The sequence below is a fragment of the Elephas maximus genome, chromosome 5 (genome assembly GCF_024166365.1).
Source record: "Elephas maximus indicus isolate mEleMax1 chromosome 5, mEleMax1 primary haplotype, whole genome shotgun sequence".
Classification (NCBI taxonomy): Eukaryota; Metazoa; Chordata; class Mammalia; order Proboscidea; family Elephantidae; genus Elephas; species Elephas maximus.
This window is the reverse complement of record NC_064823.1, coordinates 131,045,826-131,061,904: the sequence shown is the minus strand read 5'-3', so window position 1 is coordinate 131,061,904 and position 16,079 is coordinate 131,045,826. Positions and strand designations below refer to the sequence as shown.

At 35.9% G+C, this 16,079-nt stretch overlaps 1 protein-coding gene across 6 annotated transcripts in view; it reads left to right on the top strand.

Moving 5' to 3' along the window:
* Window positions 1-16,079, top strand: part of PCDH7 (protocadherin 7) — a 486,963-nt gene that overhangs the window by 411,988 nt on the left and 58,896 nt on the right. Inside the window, exon 3 of one of the 6 annotated variants that reach the window (XM_049886387.1) lies at window positions 4,485-5,001. The exons of the other annotated variants lie outside the window; for them this stretch is intronic. Within the exon in view, the coding sequence (XP_049742344.1) occupies window positions 4,485-4,699 (215 nt within the window). The 3' untranslated portion in view covers window positions 4,700-5,001. Of the gene's footprint in view, window positions 1-4,484; window positions 5,002-16,079 lie in introns of those variants that run through there. 6 annotated transcript variants of the gene reach the window in all.

The following is a 16,079-nucleotide window of genomic DNA, read 5'->3' as shown; positions in this document are numbered from 1 at the left end:
TTTTCTTCTTTTCATCTTTCCCTCTTCACTAAGAAAACTCAGGCTTTCTTTTACAAATGACCATGCCAAATCTGTTGATGGCAGATTTAGTGCCTAACAGAAAGACACTCTAAAGAATGCCAGGAAGCGAAGAAGTTGACAAATAGTGAATTTTGCCAGCTAGGAAAGCATCAGGAAACTGAGGGCTTTGAATCAGTTAATCCAGTTTACTCTTGGTTTTGCTTTGTTTGGAAAAATAGATCCTTTCTGTTGTTGTAGCCTTGTAGCGGCTTGTTAGGTGAGGCAGAAAAATGAACTGAGATTTGAGTTCCTGCTTTATGTGAAGTCTGTAGTGTCCCTACCACTTTCTCACCTCCACTTCTCTTTCTGATGTCCAGACGTGTAGAAAGAGAGTTGCTTTTATTGATTTTAAGAAAAGAAATTAAAATAGTTGAAAAAAGCCTAATCCTTGGCCTACAGTATTTCAAAAGACTTTTCAGATGATGCTCTTCCATGGGTGCTCATAAGAAGTCTGTTATTGCATGTGATGTGTGTGTGTGTGTGTGTGTGTGTGTGTGTGTGTGTGAATGCATCCTGGTCCACATGTTCACCAGTACTTTGGCTCACTATGTATGCAGACATACTGTCTATAAAAGCAGACATCTGTAGGCTCAAGAAAATATGCTTAATCCTAAATACATTACCATGCATAACAAGTGTCTTGTTTCAGTTTACAAAATTCAGGGACAGATGTATAGTATATGGTGTGCCCAGAGAAAAATAGTATTGAGAGCATTCCACTTCCAGGAAGATTCAGTCCCTGTGTGAATAGTCATATGTATATGTTTCTACCTCTGTAGGTGTAGATGTTCTTTATATTTTTCTATGCATATAAATATAAAGTACATGGGCATCTCTCTTTAGGACAGGACTCCACAGGAACATACTTGTTGTCTTCATAACTCATGCTAGACAGAGGTGAGAATTCCGGAGGGTCAGAGCACACACACACACACAAGGAATTATACATATTTGATCAAAATTCACTTGTAGGCTAAGGGGTGATTGGCAGAGAGCAAGCAATATGATGTACTCAGTTCGGCTCAGAGAAACCACCGTGAATACATAGCCAAGAATACCATCTGTTGAATATGAAATTCTTGGATCAAAACATTATAGATACATTTCCCCAAACAGCAGGGACAGAAGTCTTTCTGGAAACAAAATCACAATAGGGTTGCAGGAACACCAAGTGAGAGGGAGGCAAATAACTGTTCACCGCATTGTGGGGCGCAAACTTCCTTACTGCTAGTGCAGAGTGTGATTAATTACATGGCATGGTTCATGATGGTGGTAGTAAATAAACGTGCAGCAGGTAGTCAGCCTGTTCGAATAATTTCTAAATCAGCCTGTCAACTACCAGGCATGGAGAGAATAATTTTTTTTTTTTTCACCCAGTGTAAATGATTTACCTTCATTCACTCTCAGAATTCATCGTGCCCCATGCCACTCATTATGTTTTATAAAGATGATAGAATGATGGCTGTGTAGTATTCCATGGCAAGATTTGTACAAAATGGTTGGTGAATGATACTTGTACTCAGGTACAATCCTCGGTGTTTATATTTAGGCTGATGTATTTTGAAAAAGGAGTCCTGATAGCGGCCACGGTTAAGTCCGCAGCTGCTAACCTAAAGGTCGGAAGTTCCAACCCACCAGCGGCTCCGCCAGAGAAAAAAACCTGGTGATCTGCTCCCGTAATGATTTCAGCCTTGGAAACCCTATGGAGCCATTCTATTCTGTCCTATATGGTTGCTATGAGTCCAAATCAACTACGTGGTATACAACAACATACTTAGAAAACTATATGTATATATATATATTTTTCTTTGCTTTCACTAGAATGAGCATGCATCTTCTAGACAATTGTTAATGTGGGAGTGACCTATGTTAATGAGAAGTGTCATAAAATGACAGATAGAAACAGTGACAAACACAGTAGGAGAAACAAAAGTGGGTATACAGGTATTAAAGAAAGGACCCTGATTCCTTTAACTGTGCACACTGAGAAAAATTGGAAACCAATGTGAAAGGGAGTAAACTGTTGATTAATTTTGTATATCATCTTGTCATTTTTTTTTTCCATTGGAATTAATTACACTCAAATATTTTACTTTATTTTTACTTTGGAAAATGCTGTGTTTATGTTTGATTTCCTGGATGGTCACTCATTGACATTATGAGACCATGAATTATTATTAATATTTAGTAGTTGCCCAATAGGTAGTTATTGGAGGAGATAGGATGATGAGATAGTGAGGTGCAGGGTAAATATATGTGATGCATGTAATACAGAATTACTAATTAATAAAAAAAAGGTGAAAATGGATAACATTATCACAAATTACATAACAAGTAATGTTACTTGCAAAGTACTTTGTATGTATTGACTTTTTTAATTATTAGTACTTCTAAGGAGCAGATAAATTAGGGTCCCTATTTTATCCTTAAGGGAAGTGAGGCAGGAATATTATGTAAAATGCCACAGTTCACTCAGATAATAAGTAGAAACACTAGAATTTGAACCCAGCCCTCTTTCTTCAGATTGTGTGCTCCTAGCCGTTGTGCTACACTTGGTACGAAAGGAGTCATGGTACCCTTTTAATATTAATGTTTCGTGTCCACAGTAGACTGCTGCTCTGTATTATGATGAGGCTGTTGGTCTCTTATGCTTGGGTAGCACATCTCTTTGGGACAGGGTCTTGTTATCCATTCAGAGGGATATAACAGAGAAGCCCATATTTTTCTAGAAGTTTCAGTAGATACACATGACCTTAAGAATTGCTGTTAATACCTGTATCAACCCATTGCAAGCATTACAAAGATGAGCACAATTGTTTAGGTGAATTCAGATTCCTAAAACAACCACAGAAAGAAAACTAGTAATTTTCCCTTGGCTTTTCCTGAGCCTTTCTTTATAAATGTCATAAATTTTGTTCTTTGTTATACTTGTATATGTTTTCTCTTTCTAGGCTTCTCGAAGGCAAGAATCATTGTCATTATTAATTTCCAATATCGCTAGTGAAAAAATACATGAGTCAAATATATCAGAGATAATTCCCCAAATTAGCAATATGTAGAACATCTTGCATTGTAATTTGACTTAAAACATTATTTCTGAGCCCTTTAAAATGCATATTCAATAAAGAGTATTTTTTTTTTTATTACAAAAATACGGACATCTGTCTTCTCAGGATCTCTGTAACTGTATCTGCCATCTTTTCAATGTGATCAACTTATTTTGAGTCAACTTTTAAAAATAAGTAATCATCATTCCTTCCACCTATCTAGTAGAGTGGAACAAAAGCTTCTATTGTTGCCTTAATTCTGCCTTAAACGTTTTCAGTAAAAATATTAAAATATGGTTCTAAGCTCCAACACTTGTTTTAGTTATATGAGACATCATATCAGGTATAATATCCCAAAATATGCTACATTTTAGGTATCCTATCTTTATTTCCTAATATGGTGCATTTGCACTACGTTTTTGAACTATTTCAGACATGTTATCTTATACCCCTGACTCACTCAGAAAACAGCTAAGAACGTACCACTTGTTTGCTTTAGATAAATGAGTTCCTGGTCATTCATCACCTCTCACATTGAAAATGACCACAACACAGTGACATTGTGTTGGCAAAATGCATCCAGTCTGTTAGGTATAATTAGACTATGTCTTCATAATATTATTTTTGTCTATGCAATGCTGTTATGGTTTATAAGGAACACAATATAGTGTATTTTAGGATCAGAAAAAAGAATTTGTGATAAACATAGAAGAACATACATGCGTTTTAAAGGTTACCCTGCTATTTTAACAGTTTAAGAAGTTTCGGCTACTTTACCAAAATATAAAATGCCAAAAATTTTTTTTTTAATTCTCTTGGCATTTCTTGAGCGTGAAATGGTATATTGAATGTCGTGTATAAAATATCAAAAATGGCTTAAAATCCTAACTACGTGTCTACATTATTCAGCTCCCAGTATAGAAATATTAAGGTTAAATTTAGAATAGTGACATGTTTAGATTTGTTTTATTACTTGAGAATCTTTTTAAAGTCATTTATAAAAGCTCCCTATAACAATTTTCATTTTTCACCATAATTTTACTTAATGATGCTCTTTGAGTAGTAATTTTAGCTAATGGAGAAGTAACATTATATTCAGAGAATCATCAACTATCAGAGTCTTACAATAAAGAAAGAGCCTAAAAACAGCTATGTTAATGACTTCGACATTTTAGATTTTCTATGTTTCTGTTTGAGTAAAGTGAGCTAATTTTCTTTTGCAAACCTGCGATAACTTAGTAAGATTTTAGAGCTGCTTGTCAAATGTAATTTGACCTAATAATTACCCCTAAAGAGGTGATTAAGAAACACCTGACTCAGATGTCGTGTACATATGCAAGCCACAAGTCATAACCCCTTCCTCTCTTTTGATTTCAGTGGCTAAATGCCAAGTCAGCAGGCAATGCGAACAGGCCTTCCGGAGTAACCTGCCAGCTTATGGTTTATTCAGGTCATTGCGCTTAATGCCAAGTGTGCCTAACAAGAAGGGGTCCTTGAGGTGTGCAAGCATTAAATATATAAATTGCTCTAAAAGACTTTATGCAAAAAACTTAAAAAAAAAAAAGGGAATTTTCCCTCTACCAAAACCCTGAAAGATGTCTTTAATATAAATGTAAAATACTAAAAAAAATAATTCAAACAGTAAAAATATTTTTAGTCACACTAACCAAAACAAAAAACCAGACCCGTTACTGTTGAGTCGATTCTGACCCTAGTGACCCTTTGGACAGAGTAGAACTGCCCCACGGGATTTCCACGGAGTGGCTGGTGGATTCAAACTGCTGACCTTTTGGTTAGCAGCTGATCTCTTAACCACTGCGTCACCAGGGCTCCAGTTACGCTAAAAAGAGGGCTCCAGTTACGCTAAAAAGTGAGTGCAAAATCAAAGGATGCCAAAAAAGATGATTTTTTTCTTCCTTTAGAACTCAGCACTTAGTACAGTATATGGTGAGGGTTGATTTTAATTTTGAAGCTTACAAATTGATGAGAAACATCCTATTTTTATATTCATTCTTTAGTATTTTTTTCTATTCTAAATTCATTATCTAATACTTGAATAAAGTTTAGCTCCATATCTCCTTTCCAGAATGTCTATGAAAAGTGTTAATCTACCTCCATTTTTTTATGACTTCCATGATGTCTCAAAAGTTTTAAGGATAGAAAACTAGTATAGTTAAAATAACCTTCGTGGAATATACTTGACAAGTAACATTGCCAGAGTTTATCTGTTAACATAGTGTATGTTTTAAGTGAGATAACGATTAGTCATTTTCAATATTCATTTCTAGTTTATCCCATTTCTTAGACTCTTATTGTCCAGAAAAAAATTTCTGCATATACCCTTATACCCTGTCACCAAAGCCCGAGGACTACTTCCTGGGCTTGCTGATGTGTTACAACCTAGGGGAAATAATGAAAAATCCTTACTCACTGGTAGATGCACCCAAACAGATGAAGAAAAACAATGGAGAATATAGGATAAACAACTTAAAAATTTAAACTGTATTTTATAGCATTTGCAAATTTGAATCTCTACATGGTTTTTATATGTATGGCTCTAGATTTCATTTATTTGCAGATTTTTACAGACAAAAATCGAAACAAAAAATAAAATATTTTTAAATTTAGAAAGAAACTTGCAGTCTTCTTTATGAAATTAGCAAAATGAAAATGGAGAACTGTGGAAGCTAAATTATTTATGTTACTATATTTGGCTTCTGCATTCGTAGTGATCTTTCAAACTTTGATTAATCAATAATTAATTTATGGTCTGTATTATGATTGAATCATAGTATTATATATTCCTAAAATGAAAACAATAAAGTCAAAATAAGCTTAACAAAAAAAGATAATTTTATATACTAGTGTAACTTCCATTTAATTTTCTCACAGTTATGATGAAGATTTACTCAAAGTGCATAATTGGCTATCTACATATATGTTTTTTTCTCAACTCATTTACAATTTTTTGAATAAAGTTTCCACTTAATTCTAGAAGAATTTTACAGCTTAGAAGTGCGGGGAAAAGAGTGAGATTCTGGATGTATATAATTAAAGAGTGGAGCTAAATGCTTGCATGATTAAAGGAAATGAAAAATTAGAAGTATTTATAATAGTTGAATTGTGAAATTATAATCAGGCTCCGTCTGAAGTACTATGATTTCATTCCAGTGGTCGTTTCAGTAATCTGTTGCCTGATAGTGTTACTATTCTTTCTTCATGCACGTGTGGAAGTTTTCTGCATACTTTCATCATGAAATGCTGCCTAATTCTATGCTCGGGAAAGTGCCTGGTACAACATTGATGTGCAATGAGATTTGTTTATGAGTAAGAAAGTAATATACAAATGTTTTTCCAATACATACTCTAAAATATATATATTTCTACAGCTCTAAGAAATTGGATTATCCTTTTCCAAATAATTATAGGAGGGAAATTACTGAAATATTTATCTTTGTTAGCTGTAATGACTAAATAATAAATTAAATTTTAAAATCTACTAGGGATAGACATCGAGTAAGAAAAATATTAGAATTAGAAAAAGCTATAATTTTTTTTTTTTTTTTTTAAATAAACATCAGGCGTGTTTTGACTCAGGCTCTAATCTTTTGGAAGTTATAACACTCCTGTTCTCCAGGACGAGTTGGTTACATTTTTCTAAAACTACTTGTATTATTAAAATCATAGAACATCACCGTTAAAAGAACCCTTAGAGATCAATGGTTCTTAACTGATTTGAGGTTATGAGACCCTTTTTGAATTTGATGAGGGTTAAAGACCATCTCACTGTAAAATTACACATTTTCCCGGAAACAATATTTTGCCCACAATTCAAAATACATTTCCAGGAATTACAGTTAATCCAGTCCTCCCATAGGTACAATGTAAGGGCCTCTAAGAAGTATTCAAAATTCATTTTATAGATGGTTTGGGTAAACTAGAGAATCAGAGGAACTCCTTAATTCCAATGACATTGACCTTTTTGCTAACTCTGAGTTGTCTGGCCTTATACACTGATAATATACAACCAGGTTCCCACTTGATCCTCATTGTTTTTGTTTCTATGACTGGAATGAAATACATGCGGCAACTGCCACTTTCTAATAGAGACTAATCGAGTTCCACTGTGTAATTTTGTCTGTATGGGGTGGGGGGGGGGGACAAAACAGTATTCTATCTTTTCTTCATTGTGTGAGCATATCTGTGTATGGCACCATTTTTATGCATTGTCTGAACCAGGTGGCCCCATTTCTGTATTAAATGTTTGCTTCTGCATCTGTCTGCCAAAGAATAGCATGTGGTATGGAATCCACTGGCCAGTGACAGGCATTTAGATGCTATATTCTTATCTCCCACAGATATTCCCTGAATTTCAAACAGGAAGGGATGGTCTTTTCTGTAAACACAAGGAATTATTTTGAACCTCCTCAAATGAAAGCTTGTTGGCAACTGAAAAATAGAACATTCATTTTCCTTAAAGAAGGAAGTATGGATCAATAAGGATGTTCAAAAGCTCCAAGAGGAGTGCTTAGTTTAAGGAAAGTTATCAGTGGCAGGACTGCTTGCTTCCTGTTGCCCTGAAGAATAGTCAAAGGTACATTCTATTTCTTTTATCACTCTTATTAAAAAAAAAAAAAAAAAGAAAGAAAAATGAAATTCGACGGGGGTAAAATTATCTTTTAACTTATAATTCAACATAAGCTTTTCTTAAAAACATCACTGCAAATACTTTAACTACACTGTAAGTTATCTTTGATTCCTCCCTTAACCAACTTCATAATGGTGTGATCTTGGAGAAGTTACATTTCTGAGAACGTTCCCGTCTTCCCTACAGGGTTGTCATAAAGATTAAGTAAGATAATATATGGGAAAACCTACTATAAGCAAGAGAAAATATCACAAGATAATGTAGAAACTGTTGATAAATCTTTATTTCTATCCTTTGAATGTATCATCACCTAATGACTAGAAGAGTCTTTAAAAACAACTTCCCCAACTCCATTCTTCTATTTTGAGTTTATGGTGGACGTGGAATTGGAAGGCATGAATTCAAGGCTTGTATTTATCCATATTTTTGCAAATGTTCTACAACTTTTACCTGCCCAATTTTCACGTTTTCAAAATAGTCATTTGAATGCCTGCCTTTTTAGTGCTCTAAGGGTTGGATGAAATAATGTTTATGAAAACCATTCGTAAATTGTCATTACTAAAGAGAAAAATGAGGTGATACTACCATCCTCTAGAAAATCCCTCAATAAAGAAAGACAAGTCACCAAAATTAATTCATTCTGCAGAAGCAGATATTTGAACCTGTGCAGATATCTACAACAACCTCTAGGACAGAAGTATTCCAAGCATCCTGATATAAAACAGAGCCCATCCATTTATATTTGAATTTTGCATTAAAAAGAGAGCCAGAGATGAGCACTTCCCCAGCTATTTCTAAAGTACGCATTAAAACTAGTCAATGAAAGTTCATAAAGTGGACAAAACATGTTTTAAGGACTGAAAAATCTTCACAACGAATTGTGATGAGAACTGTGTATTTTCTTGTAAGAAATATTTTAGTTCACACTGCAGAATAACAGACAGGTCATACTGAGATAACAGAAAGCCTTTCTGATAAACAGGAGCAAGTCAACAAGGCACAGCCAGCAGTGGGACTGGGAGCAGTTTCACCACATCTGTTAGAAGCAAAATGGACTTGGGAAGAATATTAGCAAAAACCCTGCCCTTCGTCCACATACCACTGATAAGGAACACGTAAACCATAAAATGTAAGGTGGAACTGAAGGCGGCTTCTTAAAAACATTGCCTGCAGCAAATACACATTTTTCTTTAAATCTGTAAAAACATTCAAGTTGAGATTTTGTGATCAATTTTACCAAAAAACATTATGCTTTAGGGACAGGTTATTCAGAGTTTGGGAGTTAGATAGAGTCAAGCATGAATTTGCCATACAATTCTTTTGTTATTTCAAAAGACAAGATCCTTATGTATAAATGTACATAACCAAAGAGGAAAATTATTTTAGTAAAGGTATAGCTATAAGGTGAAAAATCAAATACAATAGGTTTATTTATATTTTCAGGACAAAAAGACCTTGACCTGTATGAAAGCCAAAGACATAATACAGAACTGAAATATGGACCTGGGAGGTAGGGTGTTTTTATGGATGTAACCTTAGCTTTAAATATATCTGGTGCCATTTTCTTTCCTTTTAATTTAAGCTATTAATTGTGGTTATAAGGATTGGTCCCAAGGTAGATTTTGTTCCTAGCTTAAATTACATTTCTGTGGTCTAGTGAATCACTCCCTGCCACCCTCACCTTTAACCTGGAGTATTGAATCTGAGTGTGCTTCAGAGTAGCAAGCAAAGAGAGGGACCAGTTCAATGGGTGCAATCTGCAGGGGTTTACATTACTTCTCTATTCCTACCAAGCATGTATTGACCTCAAATCTATTCTGCACAAGACCTTCAAGGGAATCTAATTTCTTATACATCTGTGTTCATTCTTTCCTGCAAAATACCTTCTTTCAACATACATATTTAGCCTAGGTCTCTGTTTTGTGTTGGGCCTTATAGAAATCATGCCTTCTGACTTAAAAATAAGTAATTTTAGTAAAGGTGTTAATTCCAAAAAAAAAAAAAAAAGACTTCTGAAGGTGCAGATAAATTGGGTCTAGGCAGAAAGCCGCATATCCACCAGATGAGGCCTGGGTGTCAAGGAATTAACTGAGATTTTCTGTGAGGGAAATAATATGCTTTTAAAAGAGCGAAGCAAATTAAGAAGTCATGTACATCATTATCTATCCAGAAGTGCCTTCGAAGAAAGATTTGGAAATCTACTGTCGGCCCCCATATCCACGGGTTCCATATCTGAGGATTCAACCAACTGGTGATTAAAAATATTCTGGGGGGAAAAAAAAGTTACACAAGAAAAACTTGAATTTGGCACCGAGCGCTATGCTGAATCCACGAAGTGATGTGTAGGCATACCCTGCTGTCAACCGCCCACCATTTCACAGATCCTCCGTCTCTCTTCAGAGTTGTTGGAGCATTGTTCGCCTTGCAACTCATTCATTTGCTACTTGTGTGCACCCATTGTTTCTGTGAAAAAATGGCTCCAAAAATGCAATTAAGTGGTCAAGGCAATCCCTCAAAAGCTGAGAAGAAGTGTAAAGTACTATCTCTTGAAGAGAAAATAAAAATCTTTTGTTTTTTGAGAAGAGTGGCATGTCACTTGCCACAGTGGGCCCTAAGGTTGGTAGGAATGAATCAAGTATTCACACAATAAAGCAGAAAGAAGCTGAAATTCATGGAAATGTCAGTACTGCCCCTACAACAGCAAAAAAACGGTCTCTCTAAAAAAAAAAAAAAAAAAAAAAAAATTTTTTTCTAGTATGTGATAAAGTGCTTGCAAAGAATGAGAAAGCATTAAGTGTTAACTTTAACCATTAACAACTATTTACATAGCATTTACATTGTATTAGGTATTATAAGTAATCTAGAGATAATTGAAAGTATATGGAAAGATGTGCCATAGGTTATATGCAAATATTATGCCATTTTATATAAGGGACTTGAGCATCCACAGATTTTGGTATCTGTGGGGGTCCTTGAACCAATCCTCTGCAGATACCCAGGGACAATTGCCCTTCCGAAAGATCACAGCCGTTGAAAATCCTGTGGAGCTCAGTTCTATTCTGACACACCTGGGGCTGCCATGAGTCAAAGAGACTCCAAAGCAGCTGGTTTGGTTTTGGTGTGATACACCATTATAATGGTTAGAAAATGTTCTTTGAATTTGTAACCTTGCTCTGTTCAGTGTTTCTTTTGATAATTTTTAGAGTCGATGTTTCATACTTGACTGTTTATCAATATGTTGTTGCTTTGTTAAACAAATAAGCACTTAGAGAAATTCTGAGCAGGGTATTATAAGTTCTTAGCTATATAGGCCTAAACTAACCTTGCCATGGTACTTGTCATCACCAGATGCTGTGTTTTACCTGGTGGCAGTGACCAGGAGTAAATATAAAACCGCCATGAAGAAAGAACATACCTCACATTTTAGAACCCTGATAATTGCTGAAATATTTCAGAACATATTTTCACTAATAATATATACTGTACCATACATCAGAAACCCTGGTGGCAAAGTGGTTAAGAGCTACAGGTGCTAACGAAAAGGTCGGCGGTTTGAATTCACCAGACGCTCCTTGGAAACCCTATGGGACAGTTCTACTCCATCCTGTAGGGTCACTATGAGTCGGAATCAACTCAGTGGCAACGGGTACATAGGTAGGGTGCCGTACATCACAAGACAAACTATATTCAACAGTTACCCTCTAGGCCTCGGTCTTCTCAATTATTTGCATTATATACGATTGTTCTTCTACCATGAATAGTTTGGGACTATTGGATGGAATTAAGTATTCCTGGTCTTTAGAATGTGTTTAGCTTAGTCAAGAAAACTTATCTTTACCATATTTCCAAGTTTTGAGCCACCCTCCCGATATAGGAAAGGATGTGATCAAGTTTACATGAAAATAGTAAGTTGGGTCATTGCCTCTGGAGGCAACAAAAAAAGAAAAATTAGGAAGCAGTTAAGGGATATAAAAAGAACCTAGAAAGAAATTCCTTTTCACCTTGTCCCAAAGTACAGGGTAAAAGTAGACACCCTCAATTAAATTAAAGGGTAGCAAATTTAGAATTTCTTTTTCTAGCATATAATCAACCTGTGGGACTTATAGCCTCAGGAGGTTGAGTTAAAGCTATGGCTAGAGTTTAAAGACAAATAGATAATTTCATGGCTGCAAAAGTTTAGGCGATAGTATGGGAGTAATTGAATCTCATGCTTTCAGGCTTAAATTGATGTATGGGCAAGGGAAACTGTCTCTAGAGTAAAACATAACAGGTGACACATTGTTTGTTTTAAACCTTAGATATTTGTCAATGTGAGAAAAAGAGCAATTCACATGGCCAAATTCCATGATCCTTGCTCTCTGTTGGATCATAGAAATTGTTGTATAAAGTTTATTGTGCCCTAGAAAAAGGTAAACTAGCCAAAAAAAAAAAAAAACTCGAGTATATTTTCTGTAAAAGTCCATAACTGATCATGTGATAATATTAATAAATTCCTTTGATTTTTCTTTTTCTGTTCGAATTTTCTGTCAATTTGTGGGTGATTGTGTAGTTTTCCATGTGTGTATATATATATACATATACTGTTTTTGTTAGTTTCCATTGAGTTGATATCGACTGATGGTGACCATTTGTGTGCAGAGTAGAACTGTGCTCCATAGAGTTTCAAGGCTGTGACCTTTCAGAAGCAGATTGCCAGGGCTATGTTCTAAGGCACCTCTGGGTGGTTTTGAGCCAGCCTTCCATAGTTGAGCTGTAGTTGTTAGTAAGCTAGTAGTTGAGCGCTTAACCATTTACACCATCCAAGTGGATATATATAGAGGGAAAGAGATAAAATTTTATACCACTATTGTGCAATTTTTTTCCCTAGAGATATGCATAAACACATATGCATATGAAACCAAACTGAATGCATTGCCATAGAGTCATTTCTGACTTATGGGACTCTCATGGGTGTCAGAGAAGAACTGTGCTTCATAGGATTTTCAGTGGTTGTAATCTTATGAAAGTAGGTTGCACGACCTTTCTTAGACGATGCCATTGGGTGGATTCAATTAGTCAACCTTTAGATTATTACTCTGGTGCAAACCATTTGTACCACCCAGGGACAACCGACATAGATATCGAAAAATATATATCACGTGCAATTTATTTATTTCTTGCTATGTTAGGCACTGTGATACATTATCTGTTTAATTCTTACTGCAAGCTCCAAAGAGAATTCTGTTTTCCCCATCTAACATGAGGGGGAATTGAGCCCCTGAGAAACTAATAAAATTTCTTCAAAATTAAATAGCTAGTAAAGAAGGCAGGTTCCTTTGATTTATAAGTCCATGCTTTTAGCTACCATACTGACTGACAACCTGAAACATGAAAAGATGACTTGATATATGTCCCATGAGTATTTGTAGCAAGGTATTGTGATTATTTACATGTGCCTATCTCTTCAGCGAGGAGCCCTGGCGGTGCAGTGGTTAAGAGCTATGGCTGCTAACCAAAAAGTTAGTAGTTCAAATCCACCAGATGCTCCTTGGAAATCCTATGGGGCAGTTCTACTCTGTCCTATAGGTGCGATATGCATCAGAATCTCAGAATCTACTCCATAACATCGGGTATTTTTTTTTTTTTTTTTTCAAATCCTTTCAGCTGCTAACTGAAAGTTTGGTAGTTTGAACACACCAGCCTCATCATGGGAGAAAGATGTGTAAGTCTACTTAAAGATTATGGAAGTTCTACTCTGTCCAATAGGGTCGCTATGAGTCAAAATTGACTGCATGGCAGCAGGTATCCCTTCTTGCAGAGAGGGAATGTGGTTGATTTCTTTCTTTATATTAACAGTGTTTAACACTGTGCCTATAACACAGTGAGATCAAGGTAAATGCTGAAAAAACGATAGAGGAAAGGAAGGAAGGGAGGGAGGGAAGGAGGCAAGGAAGGCAGGAAGGAAGAAAGAGAGAATGGAAGGAAGACACTACAGAGTATGTCTCTCACTACCCTGTGGTACCCATATCCATACCATACCTGTTGCCATCTAGTTGATTTTACTCATCACAACCCTGTGGAGTAGATATGTTATATGAATGCAGCCACAGCTACTATGCAGAAACACATATGGATGGATGCAAAGCATAGCTTGAAGCTAAGATAATACCTCAGGAAGATAAAAATTGTAGCTGAGGTTAAAAGAGATGTAGACTTCGATAGTAGATTTGTTACAGGATGCAGTTTTGCTGAGATATGATGGTGCAGTAGGGAGATGTGTGGCCAAAACAGAGACTCGGAGAAAAATAGCAGAAGGTGATTTAAGTCAGCAAGAAACAAAGGAGAAATGTACATGCAAGGCTAAATATTTTTGTAGGCAAATGATTTCAGTATGTCAGGGATGAGGTTATCAATCCTGGTAGAAATGTGCTGTAACACAGATTTTTTATAACTTGAATATAAGTCCACTCTTGGTTTCTAAAGTATAACTATGAGGAAAATTCTGATAGAGTACAGGTAGTTATAAGGAATGGAATCTGTCATTTCTCACATGGCTAACAATGGAAGCCAAGGGCAGAATATTAGAGTTCCAAGCTATCTTAAGGATGATCTAGTTTTATCCCCTCACTTCAGAGGAACTTAGTTGTAGAGACATTAACAAGGGTTAATTCAAGTTTAGGGGGTATTAGTGGTTCAGTAGAGCCCCTGGGTAGCCCAGATGTGTAATGTGCTCACTGCTAGCTGAAAGGTTGGCAGTTTGAGTCCAACCAGAGGCACCTGGAAGAAAGAACTGGCCATCTATTTCTGTAAGATTAAAGCCATTCAAAACGCTGTTGAGCACAGTTCTACTCTGACTCTCATGGGGTCAGAATCAACTCAATGGCAATTGCTTTGGTTTTTGGTTTTGTGGTTCAGTGGTAGAATTCTTACCTTCCATGTGGGAGACCTGGGTTCCATTCCTGGCCAATGCACCTCGTGCACAGCCACCACCCTTTTGTCTGTGGAGGCTTGTGTGCTGCTGTTATGCTAAACACATTTCATCTGTGCTTCCAGAATAAAACAGACTAGGAAGAAAGCCCTGGAGATCTGCTTCCAAAAATCATTCAGAGAAAATTGAATGGATCACAAAGGTCTGGTCTACAACCAGTATTGGGGATGGTGAGGGACCAGGCAGCATTTCATTCCACTGTGCATAGGGTCAGCATGAATTGGGGGCTGACTTGAAGGCAGATAACAGCAACTCAAGTTTACAAAGCAGCGACAGGACAAGATCCCAGGCCTCCTGGCTTCCTCCTTTTTTAACTCCAGTTCAATATCCAGGACAAGACATAAGTGGACAAGGCAGAGAAATATAACTCTGGACCAACAGAAAGTGTTTGTACTTGAAGTTATAGAAAAATGCCCTTTTATCTAGATTGTTCTGCACATGCATTTACTTATATCTTTAGTGTGTAGAAAATTGATTTCATAATCTCGGGAGAAAAATTGTTAATTTCTGCCTGGAGCATTCTCTCCGCTGATTTCTATCAGGATATTTGCAACTCTGAAATTAATTTTATCCTATTTGCTATGTTGGTTGTAATGAATCATATTCAAAATCACCAAAAACTTATACAAAAGACTGCATAGGACAGAAAGAGAGACCAAAAAAAAAATGCATTTGGTTTTCCGAAGCTGCTTCGCTGCTGATTAACAGGTAGCATTTTTTTTTTTTTCATTTCTTATTCTCATTTGTATGAAAATCCAGATAGAAATGAAAGTAATATATTAGCTGTTTTGGAAAAAAATGTTGAGTCAATTATACTCTTGCAAGATTTATAAGAACTAAAGTGAGTTTAAATTTGAATTGTCAAAGGATTTTTTACATGCATTAAGCACTCAGTAAAATCCATCATATGTATTTAATTATGTACTGGGTTTTGAACTGCTGTATCTAAAGTGATATTTTCTTTCCAGAGATTTTTTTTTTTAAGAGAGTTTATGCTAGGCATCACTTTAAATTATACCTTTAAGTATAAGTCGGGTATTCACACGATTTTAGTGATCCAGTGTGTATGATATGGGTGTGTGTGTGTGTGTGTGTGTGTATATATATGTACATGACACTACTGAATACAGTTTTATTTCTTCTTTGCAATAAGTATATTTAGGGAGAAAAACAATTAAGTATTGTCAAGTCTAAGTGCAAGTGCCTTGCTGTTTTTAGGTGCTGTTGAGTCGATTCCAACTCATGGTGACCTCATATGACAGACTGGAACTGCCACATAGGATTTTCTTTTAACATTTACAGGAGCAGATCGCCAGGTCTTTCTCCTGTGGAGCTGTTGGGTGGGTTCAAAATTGCC